This window comes from Mirounga leonina, unplaced genomic scaffold (assembly GCF_011800145.1).
Source record: "Mirounga leonina isolate KUSES-001 unplaced genomic scaffold, KU_Mleo_1.0 Mir_129, whole genome shotgun sequence".
In the NCBI taxonomy this organism is placed as follows: domain Eukaryota; kingdom Metazoa; phylum Chordata; class Mammalia; order Carnivora; family Phocidae; genus Mirounga; species Mirounga leonina.
In genome coordinates, this window is record NW_023270323.1 from 7737055 (window position 1) to 7751068 (window position 14014).

A 14014-nucleotide genomic window follows, 5' to 3' on the forward strand; every position below is an offset into this window, starting at 1 on the left:
AAGAAAGAAAGAAAGAAAGAAAGAAAGAAAGAAAGAAAGAAAGAAAGAAAGAAAGAAAGAAAGAGAAGTAAAGAAAGAAATTATATAGCACAAAGAAATGTTAAAACGGTAACTTAGAATGTCAGAGTAAGAGATTATGGGACCTTAGAAAATATTTATTTTGAATGTTTCATTGTAAAAAGGAGATAGGAACACAGAAATTACATTATTTACTTAAGGTAAGACATTCAGGTTATGAAAGACCTGCGGTTATAATCCCACTTTGTATATTTTAGTTTATTTTCTTTCTATTATATGGTATGGCTGCTTCTTTGAACTTTAAGATGTTAAATCCTTGACACTTTAGAACTTGGCTAATATCCCATATAAAAAGGGATTACAACTAAATTCAACTTAATAAAGTATAATGAACTACCAGTAAAAAGTACAACATAGCATTTTTCAGGGCATGTATTTAATAATTTGCCACCATCCTAATTGTGAAGAAATCCCAAAAGTGCAACAAGAATTTTCAACCTTCTCGGTACAGATAAAAAACAAAGTCAAATAGTCAGAATGGCTAAAATTAACAAGTCAGGAAACAATGGATGTTGGCGGGGATGCGGAGAAAGGGGAACCCTCCTACACTGTTGGTGGGAATGCAAGCTGGTGTAGCCACTCTGGAAAACAGTATGGAGGTTCCTCAAAAAGTTGAAAATAGAGTTACCCTATGACCCAGCAATTGGACTACTGGGTATTTACCCCAAAGATACAAATGTAGGGATCCGAAGGGGTACGTACACCCCGATGTTTAGAGCAGCAATGTCCACAATAGCCAAACTATGGAAAGAGCCAAGATGTCCATCAACAGATGAATGGATAAAGAAGATGTGGTGTGTGTACACACACACACACACACACACACACAGTGGAATATTATGCAGCCATCAAAAGGAGTGAGATCTTGCCATTGCAATGACGTGGATGGAACTGGAGGGTATTATGCTGAGCGAAATAAGTCAATCAGAGAAAGGCATGTATCATATGACCTCACTGATATGAGGAATTCTTAATCTCAGGAAACAAACTGAGGGTTGCTGGAGTGGTGGGGGTGGGAGGGATGGGGTGGCTGGGTGATAGACACTGGGGAGGGTATGGGCTATGGTGAGCGCTGTGAATTATGTAAGACTGTTGAATCACAGACCTGTACCTCTGAAACAAATAATACATTATATGTTAAAAAAAAAAAAAAAAGAAGATAGCAGGAAGAGAAAAATGAAGGGAGAGATGAACCATGAGAGACGATGGACTCTGAGAAACAAACTGAGGGTTCTAGAGGGGAGGGGAGTGGGCAGATGGGTTGGCCTGGTGATGGGCAAATACTGCATGGAGCACTGGGTGTTATATGCAAACAATGAATCATGGAACACTACAACAAAAACTAATGATGTAATGTATGGTGATTAACATAACATAATAAAAATAAATTAATTAAAAAAAACAGAAAAGATTGATAGAAAATATCTATCTTCAAAAAATACCAGTCTTCAATATCTGGTGAGAGACAGCACAAAATATAGGCAATTATATTTTTTGTCAAATAACTACTACTAAACAGGTGTTCAAATAATATAGGAATGCATGGGAAAGTTCATCATTCTACAAATACCTTGATGTTTCCATCAATCATAGGGATTCTTTTTTTTTTTTTAAGATTTTATTTATTTATCTGACAGAGAGAGACACAGAGAGAGAAAGAACACAAGTAGGGGGAGTGGGAGAGGGAGAAGCAGACTTCCCGCTGAGCAGGGAGCCCGATGCGGGGCTCGATCCCAGGACCCTGGCATCATGACCTGAGCCGAAGGCAGACACTTAACGACTGAGCCACCCAGGCGCCCCAATCATAGGGATTCTTTAATTCGAAGAGATTTGAAAATATTCATGAATGTTTATTATAGATACCTCTAAAAAACAGAGAAGGAAAATAGGCTCCTTCACATTTTACAACATGTTTTCTTAGAATTTTACTCCTAAAACTTCTCAGTGAAGTTTGCATTGCCAATGTTCGTTTTACAGACAACTACAGTTTAGAAATACAAACAGCCCTGTCCTGTCTCAGACATGGGAGTCAAGTTTCCAGACTCATAGTTCAGAGATCTTTCTTTTCAATCTGTAGGATAAAATTACTGTTTGAATTCCATGTGACATCTTCAAAAATCACTATTATTCAAATATTTACTAAATTAATATTAACAGTGGCCATGCATTAATCCAACCTAACTTTATTTTCAGTTTGATAGTGTCAAACAACTCTGACGGTTGGCTTTACATTCTAAATCAGACAATATATTTCACCTCAAACATAAATAAAAATTAATCAAATTATCCAGTATTTTTGAATACGTATTAATTCTTAATATTCTACATATTACAGAAGATTTTAAAAAGGCAACATTTGTTGTAAAAGACACTCAGATATAACCATGAAAAAGTGTATCACTTCCTTTAAAAATAAGCAGATAATCACATGTTATGAGTAGGTAAATTTTAGGAAATTTTAAAATCATAAATTCCATACAACATCATGTATTTTTATAGGCCCTCTGCCCTATTCTCACCCCCAACTTTTTCATACACAAGCTATTAAATCAGTGCTTGTTATTGTTTTTCTTCTTTGCACCTGGAATTATTACACCAGAACACCGAACACTAAAAACAACCTTACGAAGCAGGTGCTAGTTTGCTTGTGTTTTCTATGAGGGTACTTGACTTCAATAAAATTAGTAACCTGCACCATGTTATCTGGCTACTAAGTAGAAATATGTTAGGTTTCAAACCTTTTCATTTTTCTACTAGCCTATCTCCCCTGGAAGGGGAAAAGTGGTAAATTAATATTGAATCATTTATAGTGTTATTAAGTAATTTATGCTACCATCTACACTACAGAATAAATTCAAATGAAGTGTATTTCATTTATCTGAAAACAGAATTTTTCCATGGGGTAGCAGGTGCAGTTGGACGTTGCTTAAGAGCCACTTGCACAACAACGGTGATGCACTTGCAGTCTTTCCCCGTGATCTGATAAATTGCATTTACATTGCACAGCAAAGAGTACAATGGTATGGTACCGCACTGGTGAACTGAAACATTTCAGTCATCTTATCAGTCTGTCCCAATTTATCCAAATAATAGCAATTGTGTGTTCAGTGTATAAAGAAAGATTGTCAAACCAGATGTAAATGCTATAATACGATTTCCGGACTTGACAAATTGTCTGCACAAGCGACCAGATATTATGACTCACTAAGGAGCAATAAACAGCAGAAAAATGAAATAACAACACTCAGTCGAGGGGAGTGGTTTCTCTGGGGATTTTTATTTATTTATTTAGTATTAAAACCCACAGATTCTTGCCTAACACACGAAGTCTGAAAACAATTAACTTTCCTGAGTCTTTTTTTAAATTTATTTAATAAACCAGTGACTGATGCGAGCACATCTTCCAAAAGGTAAATAGATACTATGAAACACAGAAGGATCCACTCACAGGTGGTATCAATCAGTATAGCTTAATTCATCAAACACCTAGCCTGCCCCTCTTTCCTTCCCACCTTGGGCTTCTTCCCACATATTCAGGGTCTCACAGGCCAGAGAGAGGGAATGCCCCCACCACCCCTCAAAGCTCTGTCCACCTCTGCCAGTGATCAGCTGCTCCTCTTCAGCCTCACAGGCCATTGGTATCACACCCTAAAGGGGAGGACTCAGGGCTACTGGAGCAAGGAACTCTGAGCATGGTGGGGGATGGAGGTACAGGCCCCTATTGAGTGGGAATCCTGGGCTCTTTGGAACTCATGCCTTGCAGAAAGAGGCAGAGCCGGAGAAGGGACATAACTCAATTCTCTCAAGTGCAGAACCCAAGGCAAGTATCCTGACTGCCTCAATCAAAGAGCGGTAGTACTAAGGGACAGATCAAGGTTTTGTGAGGCCTGGAGTTTACAAAACCTGGAGGGGTCTATTTGGAAACTAATAAATAAGAAGAAGAAGGGGAAAAAAAAATCCCAGGATCCCTTCTAGGGCCTTGTGAAGGGCCCCAGTGCAGTTAAGCTTCCTCAGCTGCACAGCCAATGTCCTCCTGACACTGAATAAGAGGCGGAGAAGGGTACTCTGTAGGCCAGAAGAGTTTTAAGGAGATTTTGCTTGGTTCCAAGGCCTAGTGATAGACACACAAGTGGTCTCTTCAGGGTCACTCTCTGGCTGTTCCCTTACCAAGGATGGATGGGTGTCTTCTGCCTCTACTTCCTAGGTTTCCTGATGCTCCAGGTAAGTCACAAAAACCTGAGCTCCCTGACCAACTCTGGGAGTTCAAGAAGGTGCTGCTTTCCCAGTGGGCCCGGCCATGTTCGACCTCCAGCTGATCTGGTCAGATATCAGATTCCAGTCCACAGTTGGCTTCAGTTTTCTCAGGCATAAATCAGCCAACTGTCCTTTGTGTCTCCAACTGCAGAGAACACATGCCAAACTCTCCGAACAATTCTTTTGAAGACCCTTCATTAGGCTCTGGGGGAGACTCACATTCAGGCAACAGCTCTCTCCCTCAGAAAGCTCTTCACTTATCTCTTCTAACAGCTGTTTCTACCTGGAACTGGCCAAAATCACAAACTGGTGCCAATTCTTTTAGAAAACTGCATGGGAAGAGGGCTGTTTTATATTCATAGTGGTATCCTGATACTTATCATGCCTCAGTTACAGTTCTTTTTTCCAATTAAAAATTGTTTATTAAAAGTCACAACTTATTAAAAGACAAACCGAAAGAATGATTTGCACTGCATATAGCAATTTCCCACAAACCGAAAGAATGATTTGCAATGCATATAGCAATTCAACTTTGGAAATCATACTATACAAGAACTTCTCTAAATAAAGACAAGAGAAATACAAATCCCCCAATAGAGAAATGGATAAAAGACAGGCAATTTATGGAACATGAAACACAAATGCCCAATAGACCCTTGCAAAGATGCTCAACTTTGCAAGGGTCAGTGTAAATCGCAAGGGTCAATGTAAGTAAGTCAAAAAGTCAATGAGGAAATAAGTCAATGTAAATCAAAACCACGAGATGCCATTCACACTCATAAGCCTTGGAAGGCTTTATACTTTTGCCTATCTAAGTGGGCAAGGGTGTATATGACGGGGCGCCTAGAGGATGATTTAGCACTAAGTGAAAGATGTATATACCTTACAACTCTGCCATCCTACTTCCAGAGAAAGTTCATACCAACTCCAAGAGCCCATGAATGGTCATAGCAGGACTGCTTATAAAGCAAACATTGTAAGCCATTGTAAGCTAGAAAGATGATAGATAGATAGATAGATAGATAGATAGATAGATAGATATGTGTGTATAACTTGTATATATATAAAAGATTGGATACATTTTGATATATTTATATCACAGAATATTATACACCAACAAAAATAATTAAAGCAGCCCTGTAAGTTAAACATTATCAGCACACTGCTGAGTAGAGGCTTTGCCTTCTGGATCCCTAAGGCCTATGGTGGGGAGGAGAGAGACGGACTCTGAATGGTCCCAGCATGAGAACCAGGACCTCTGTAGGAATGATCCAGGGAGGTAGATTTGAGCTAAAAATGAAGAAGAGTATTCTAACAGGCCAGGGTGGCCATGACAAAAAAAGCTGCCCTCTAAGGGAATGAGCTACCTGTCATTGGAGGTGTGCAAGCAGGGGTTGGGCAACATCTTCATGGCTGTGAACCAAGCATTGGATATGAGTAGTATAAGGGTGGGGCTGGATAAAGATGGTCATTATGATCCCCCTATACATACCCAGAGGTCCTGTAGTTTTGTGATTCAGTGAATTTGCAGTGTAGTCAAAAGAGAACAGAGCTGGGAGCGCCTGGGTGGCGCAGTCAGTTAAGCATCTGACTCTTGATTTTGGCTCAGGTCGTGATCTCAGGGTGGTGAAATCAAGCCCCATGAGGGGCTCTGCACTCATCATAAAGTCTGCTTAAGACTCTCTCCTTCTGATCCTCCCCCCTCCCAACTCTCTCTCTCTCAGATAAATAAATAAATCTTAAAAAAAGAGAGAGAACAAAGCTAAATGAATATTCAAATTGTGCCACATCCATCCCATGCCAACACTGCTCCCTAATGAAAGGGCATGACCACGGCACAGGTAACGATGGGAATGAATCTCAAAAACATGCTAAAAAACAGAGGCCTGACACAAAAGACCACAACCTATGTGATTCCATTTATACCACGCCTCAGTTTCTGATTTTTTTTTTTCTGAATTGGAGAGATTTAAGAAACCAAGATGGTAAATGAAAACTAGAGACCAAATGTAGGAGGGAAAATTATTACTAAGGAATCATACTATTTACATAAGGATGTAAGTGGCACTTCTTCATATTTATGTGCATTTTTAGGGAGAATCAGCAAAAAGGACTCAGAAAAGAATTTTGTGCAAAGCACATTTATATATATATGTTTCACATTTATATAGTGCTACTGATAGCACTACTGATAGAAATTACAAGAATATCAAAACTCCTTGACTAAACTATTACTAATTCAAAATAACATGGTAAGATCGTCACAATATTACATTACTTTATCATAATGACAACTGGCAGTACAGATATATCTTCTTTATCCTTACTGTGAGTGCTTAATAATATGCTGTAAGTTTTAGTTTAATAACTTTACTGAATTTGCCTAGGTTCCAGGATAATTACTGGCTCAGTTCTCTTTTCATATTTCACCATCCTAATGCCAGGACTCTAGTCCAAGCTACCGTCAGCCCTCACTACAGGCCTCACTAATAGACTCTCAACCTGTCCTTGATTAGTGTTGTGCTAGTAAATGGTTAGCCAGCTCTCTGGGGAAGGGAAAAGCCCTGATCTCTAGGCTTTGCCAATTACCAGGGTATAAATACACCTGCTGCAGCTGATTTCAACTTTCCAATGTGAGATCACCGAGTCTGGAGCTGGGAAAAAAAGTAACAAACTTGCCTCCCAAGCCGGCTCTATCACACCACTGTCCCCACATGTCACCTGGGCTCTGCTTTAAAAGACATGTTTTTAGCTTGTTTTTATTCCCACCAGTCTTCTTTCAAGTTTTCCCTGCTCCCAGACATCAGAGAGTGTTTGAACAAGCTTTTCCCTCTGCTGATAAAGTCCTCCTTTGCTTTCTCACTTACTGAACTAATATCCTGCAGATCTTAGCTTGTGTCACCTCCTTAGGGAAGTTTTCCCTGACCTTCTTGGCTAAGTTAAAGCTCCTTACTAGAAGCCCTCATTACATGATATACCTCTACATTACAGCCATTGTCACATCCACAATCTTGTATTTCTTGTTGTAATTAATCAATTAGCATGTCTCCCTGACTACACTCTAAAGTTTTCCTGAAAGACAGCACCTGTTTTTTACTTAAAAACCCCAGCCGGGAGCACATTGTGAAGATCAAAGCAAATACTCAAGAATTACCTATATCTGACGGATTAAATTAATGAATAAATGTCTACCTGAAAGCATAAATAAATATATCCTCCTGAAATTTGTAAAAGAAAGTCGGGGATTAGTCAATACTCAGATTCTTTGATGCGTCTCTAGTACAACTACAGTTTGTGTAATAACTTTATAGATGACATTAGAGAGTACTTAATTTTTTCCAAATTTAACATATATACATTATTCATTCACATAAAACTAAATAAAAAGCTGATAGAACTTTAAATTTGTGTCAAGTACGCTCTAAGAATAAAATAGGTTTTAGCCATTCTTAAAAAATAAGACATTCTGTACTAAATGATAGCAACCGTGCCCTTTCAGAAGTAGCTCAAAGAACCTTCTTCACGTCAACGACATGAAGCATTATTACGAGGAGACCTTGAAACTTTGAGTGAATGACAAGATGTTTACATAATGCCTCATTTTCACAAATTGAAACAATAAATCAAGTATCTTAGGAAGTTTAGATTTCTCTATATAAAATAAAACAAAAACACGGAAGTGAACAAAAAATAATAGAATTATTTCTCTCTTCCTCTTACCTCTTTATTTCTAAATTTACAATGGCCATAAAATCCCTTCACTTCAGATATTGAGCCATAGTATGTACAAAGTACATGAATTTCAATAAACACATTTCTAATGAAAGCACAAAATGAAATGCATAACCTATCATGGAAGCAGTACTCTTTTATTCTCTTGAGAGTTTGAATTTTATATACAGCTCATTAGGCACTCATTTGTACGTTAACTGTGATTTGAGAAATATATAGGTTTGAGTAACATGCTTAGTGGCTAGATATGTGGATATATCTTTAATATTACCATTTTATTTATAAAGCTTCACACTTAAAGCTTCGATCTCAACATTCTATGCTTATGATCAAATTATTTGAAAATTGTACAGACTCTTTTTGGATCATATAGATTTTTCTATTTTTCTAGCAAAGTTATTCTTTCCATGCTATTTAGCTACCTACCAGACTAAACTAAAAAACAAAATCCACACCTTTATTTTCCAAATTAAGATGAACTTTAGATATATCAATAAGAGAAAAAATCTGATTCTTTCCCACCACAGAGCTCAGAATGTAGCTTTCCTTCCTAAAAGATTAGATATTTTCTCCCTATCACTTGCTCTGCTGACAAATTCATACTTATCCCTAAATAGAAATTCCTAATTCTTATTTTTTCCTTGATTAATGTAGCTAAAAGCTGATAAATACATAATAATTTTTAAAATAGAAATATTTCGGTCATAAAATGTTTCTTATATTCTAAAGTGACATATCAATACAATGGGGTAATTATGACCAATATTTTGGCTTTATTTTCATATGTTTATACTGATAAATCAATAAGCCTGACCTAACTTCAGACAATCATATGTCTAACCAAAATCTCTATCTTACATTGATAAATAGCATCTGCTGCTTTTATACCCAGTTTTATCTTTTCAGGTATGTTTTACCTCTTCACCTGGATTATAACATCCTCAAAAACACATTGTCATCTATATTATGTCTCCTGTACAATCTTATGTATTTTGAAGCCCATATACTGAGATTATCAGAGTTCTTCTTAGCAAGAGATTTGCTGAGTTCTGAATTACATGACTCTACTGAGTCCCATGTTTCAAAGATGCAATGGTTTATGAATTTATCATATGAAGCCTGTATAATTAGAGGGGAAACTTTACTTAAAGAAATAATTCCATCCTGAATTTAAAGAAAATACTAGGTATCTAAAGACAATGTCTCAACTTACAACATTCTAGTATCTCAGTATTATACTGGTGGATTATTATATTTCCTAATGGGAAATCCAAAAACACAAAACTAATACCATACAAACCTTTGGTAACTTCACTTATAAAAATATGATATGGTTATTTCCCAAATATATTTGTTGTAAAAAAGTATAAACTTTTTTTTTATGTTCAGTTAGCCACTGTATAGTACATCATTAGTTTTTGATGTAGTGTTCAATGATTCATTAGTTACGTATAACACCCAGTGCACATCACAACACATGCCCTCCTTAATTCCCATCACCCTATTACCCCCTCTCCCTCAGGGTCCATAGTCTCTCATGGTTCATATCCCTCTCTGATATTTCCCCCTTCAGATTTCCCTCCTTTCCCCTGTACTCCTCCATGCTATTGCTTATGTTCCATGTATGAGTGAAACCATATGATAATTGTCCTTCTCTGCTTGACTTACTTCACTTAGCATAAACCCCTCCAATTCCATCCATGTCAGTGCAAATGGTGGGTATTCATCCTTTCTGATGGCTGAGTAATATTCCATTGTATATACAGACCACATCTTCTTTATCCATTCGTCTGTTGAAGGGCATCTCGGCTCCTTCCACAGTTTATAAACTTTTTTTTTTATGTTATGTTAATCACCATACATTACATCATTAGTTTTTGATGTAGTGTTCCATGATTCATTGTATAAACTTCTTTTATATTATTTCCTTTCTATTGTGTTTCAGGCATTTCACTATAAGGTAGATAAAGTAACTTCCACATTGAAAAGAAACAAAGTGTGGTCAAGGTCAAAAAAGTTTCAAAAACAAACCTGCCCAAGGCCTGAATTCCTAATCACCAAGTTATACCACCTCTCAATAGCACAGCTAGATCAGATAATATGAAATAAAGTGAAAAACATTTGAAACAAGAAATAAAGATATGCATAATTATACTTTAATGTGATATTTCAATGTCAATGGTTTGAATATAATAAAGAACTCTGACTTTTAAAACTAATGCTGATAATATTACTACCTATATTGACCACCTGTTGTTTTGACTTCTTAGCATCTACTCCTGCCTTCTTTTATCAACATCAGCCATATTCAAGTATGGAATCACTCTTCCCCTTCTCACTTTCACTCTGCTCCACAGTTTGTCCTATAACCTGCTCTAGTCAATCGTATCATCGAATACTCCCAGACACAACAATTGCTTCACTATAGTCATGTCAAATAAGCTAAGCTAGTCAAAAGCAGTGACATTCAGATCTCAGTTTTTGTTTGTTTTGATTTTGATTAAATCCACTGGATTTATTGAAAAGGGAAAAATCTGTCCCAGTAGCTGCAGAAGGTAGTAACATCACCTTTAGAGGACCCTCCTTGAAAATGAAAACTACAGAGAGGAAAGCAGAGCAAAGACAGGCAGATGGAAAGAATGAGCCTCCATGACACCATTTGAGTACTAGACCCAGCCATACTTAAGGAAATTTCTATCTCTATAATTTTTAATTATATGAACCAATAAGAACCACTACCCTTGGTTTTTCTGAAACCAATTTACATTGCGGCTTTTCTCATTAGCAAATGAAAGTTTTGAATTAATCACTATGCCTCTGTATTTATATTGTGTTCTTGCAATAAATATATTCACATCTATCAATTAATTCTCAAAATAGCAGTGTGAGAAATGAAGAGCATATGTAATCTCCATTTGATACAATGGCCACTATTTGAATAGCTTCATTAAGATCACAGTTAATGTTAGAAAAAATTTAAAAATATTAGATGTATTTGCCTTCCTGGTCAGCTGAAATGGTAAGAATATAATAGAGACATTAATCAAGTAATCAATAAATAATTGAATGTGAAATGTGAAAGAGAAAACATATTGAGATTTTAAGAAAAGAAAAACAATGGTAGCTTTACATAAATATAGAAGTCAGAAAAAATTAATGTTTAAGGGGGCTACAGGAGTCATTAATTTGGTTTTAGGCATACCTAGCATAAGATTCTGGTAGGATATCTAGTTAGACAAGTCAGGTCAGCAACTTTAAATATTAGACTTGCATTCAGAAAAGCCTTCAGAAGAAGAATATATATCTGTAAGTCATTGGGAATGTTGATAGTTGAAGTTATGGAAGATACAACATAACTAATACTTCTATGGATTTTTAGATTTCAGGTCCTTTACTAATATCACTTCACTTAATATAATGACTGTAAAAGGATGGTGATATCACTCCAATTAACAGATGAAGAAAGGAAAGCACAGAGAGCTTAAGTAAAGGGTCCCCAATTCCCATATATATATATATATATATATATATATATCAGAATTAGGATTTTAACCAAGGTGTCTCTGACTCAGAAAAACAAAAACAACAAAACTTCCATGAATGAATGAATGAATGAATGAATGAATGATGTTAAGGGAGAATGTTTAATAAGAAAGTAGATTCATAGAATTCAGAGAATACAGAGGAGTATCAGAGTATATGTAGGGTAACAGAAAAGAAAAAAAAAAAAAAAGGCCAGTCAGTTAATAGTCTGCTTTAATATACATCTCAGAATAAAGAAGAATGAGTATTTATGAACTACGGACTGAAAAAAGGTATTTTGTGCAAGCAAATAACACTGTTCCCAGTTTTAAGCAGAATCACTAAAAGATAATTAAAAGAATTTAAGATCCTATTTATAAATATATAGATAACTTATGTAAACTCATACATGTATTGTAGAAAATGCATTTGAGTTTTCTAATATAATTCAATTGGCATTTATGAGATGTAATTTTCCTATTAGACAAAAAAATTGGAACCTAAAAATTAGACTTTATTAAGAGCAGCTAAATTGTTTTCACTTTTAAACTGTATTAAAACTGAATTACAATCATTACTTTCTGAATTGGTTAGTATCTCTTTTCTCTATAATGAGAATATTAATACTTACTATCTTCATGCTATCAAATATATACATTGCTCCACTTGAATTCAACATTATTGAATATAACATTAAGGGATTTTCTAATTGATTTCACAAAGAGTATCAGGCACTATCATGTTCCAGGAAACTCTGTCCTTGGGAGCTTATCCAGTAGAATTACATCGGAAACAAACAAGTATGATACAGTGTAAACCAATGGGGAAAAATAGAAGGTCCTTCAAGGTAACTACCACCCGGCTCAGATGGTGGTCAGCCAGCAATCACTGGCAACACCATACATCACTTAGTCTCCATTCTGAGACCTTAAAGTGGGAATGGCACTAGTTCACTGGAAAATATCAGTAAACTTTCCCTTTGCATTTATATAATGCACACTTAGAAATATCCTAATTCATTTGATATTTCAGGTTCATGTAGTTTACACTTGTTACCATTAATTTCCTTGTAAGAAAAAAATCTATTATTTATTCAATATAAGATCAAATCTAAATTTAAGTGAAACGATCTGTTTAAATAGCAAAAATATAAAAATATTAAATACTGCAAAGTCTTAATTTAGAGTAATTTATTTAAAATAGTTACAAATAAAAAAGTTACAAATAGCAACTTTCATTCCTTATAAAATGCAAGCCAACTTTAAGCTAATAAGTTTATATTAAAAACTGATCCCATTTTAGACAACTAAAGCCTATGACTATAAAATAAGCCATCCAAGAACAGTGCACCCATAATCACAGTGTTAAAGAAATAAAGTGCTGCATGTCCCTAAGGTAAGGTAACAGAATGAAACTTGAATGGTATATAGTTCAAACACATGAAGGTAGAAGATGCAGAAGTTATTCATTGAGATAGTAAAGGACAGATTGATATTTAAAATACTGTACAAAATTACTTCTGTCCTTTCAATATACTAGTATTCACACATTCATTATAAATCATAATTTCTGAGCAATCTAATTCCGATCAGTTATCTAATTAGTTTTACAGAGTTCTGAAAAATCAAAAAAATAACTTACTGTTTGGAAGGTTCAGGAAATTTTAGTTCTTCTCTTTTCTTCATCTCTATCGTTGGTAGAACCACAGCAGCACATGAGACTACGGAGTGGTAAGAATCCTCCCGACAAACTGCTTTATTAAAAAAATTAATTGTAAATGTCAAAATTATTTATTGACTATTCTCACTTTCCATTTTTCCCTTCCTTTATTTTCAAACAAAAGAGATAATTTAACTAAAACATTAATTATCATTAAATTACCCTTAATTATCATTTTCCACTCTGTCTTTCCACTTGCTTGCTGAATGACCCTAGGCAATTTTTCTTTTTTTAAGTCACACAGTGGAAAAGGTGTTGCCAATACTTTATAGTCCTTCATTTAAAAAAGCTCTGCACTGAAGAATAAGAAGTGCATAAATGATATGTAGCTAAATGAATCTTTGTAAAATGAACACACCTGTTTAATCAGCATTATGATCAATAAACATTACCAGCACCCTAAAATTCTCTGTGGTACCCCTTCCCAATCACTGTTGTAGCCTCCAAACTTAATCATTATTATTACTTAAACAACCATAGATTGGGTTGGTCTATTTCTGACCTTTGTATAAAGGAAATCATGCTCTTATGTGTGTGCACTATTTTATATGTGGCTTATTTCATTCAACACACATTTGTAAGACTCATTCATGTGCCACAGCACTTTGTCCATTCTCAGAGCTGTGTAGCAGTCCATTGAAGGAACAGACCACAACACATTTATACATGTTATTGGTGATGCAGTCCATTGCAGGAATAGACCACAACA

The 14014-nt window shown here is 35.6% G+C and overlaps 1 protein-coding gene across 2 annotated transcripts in view; it reads right to left on the reverse strand.

Annotated features, from left to right (window-relative positions):
* CCSER1 (coiled-coil serine rich protein 1) overlaps positions 1 to 14014 on the reverse strand; it is a 1210854-nt gene that overhangs the window by 1035018 nt on the left and 161822 nt on the right. The window contains exon 5 of one of the 2 annotated variants that reach the window (XM_035004506.1): positions 13228 to 13336. In XM_035004506.1, coding sequence (XP_034860397.1) covers positions 13228 to 13336 — 109 coding nt within the window. Of the gene's footprint in view, positions 1 to 13227; positions 13340 to 14014 lie in introns of both variants that reach the window. The other variant, XM_035004507.1, reaches the window with a different exon arrangement.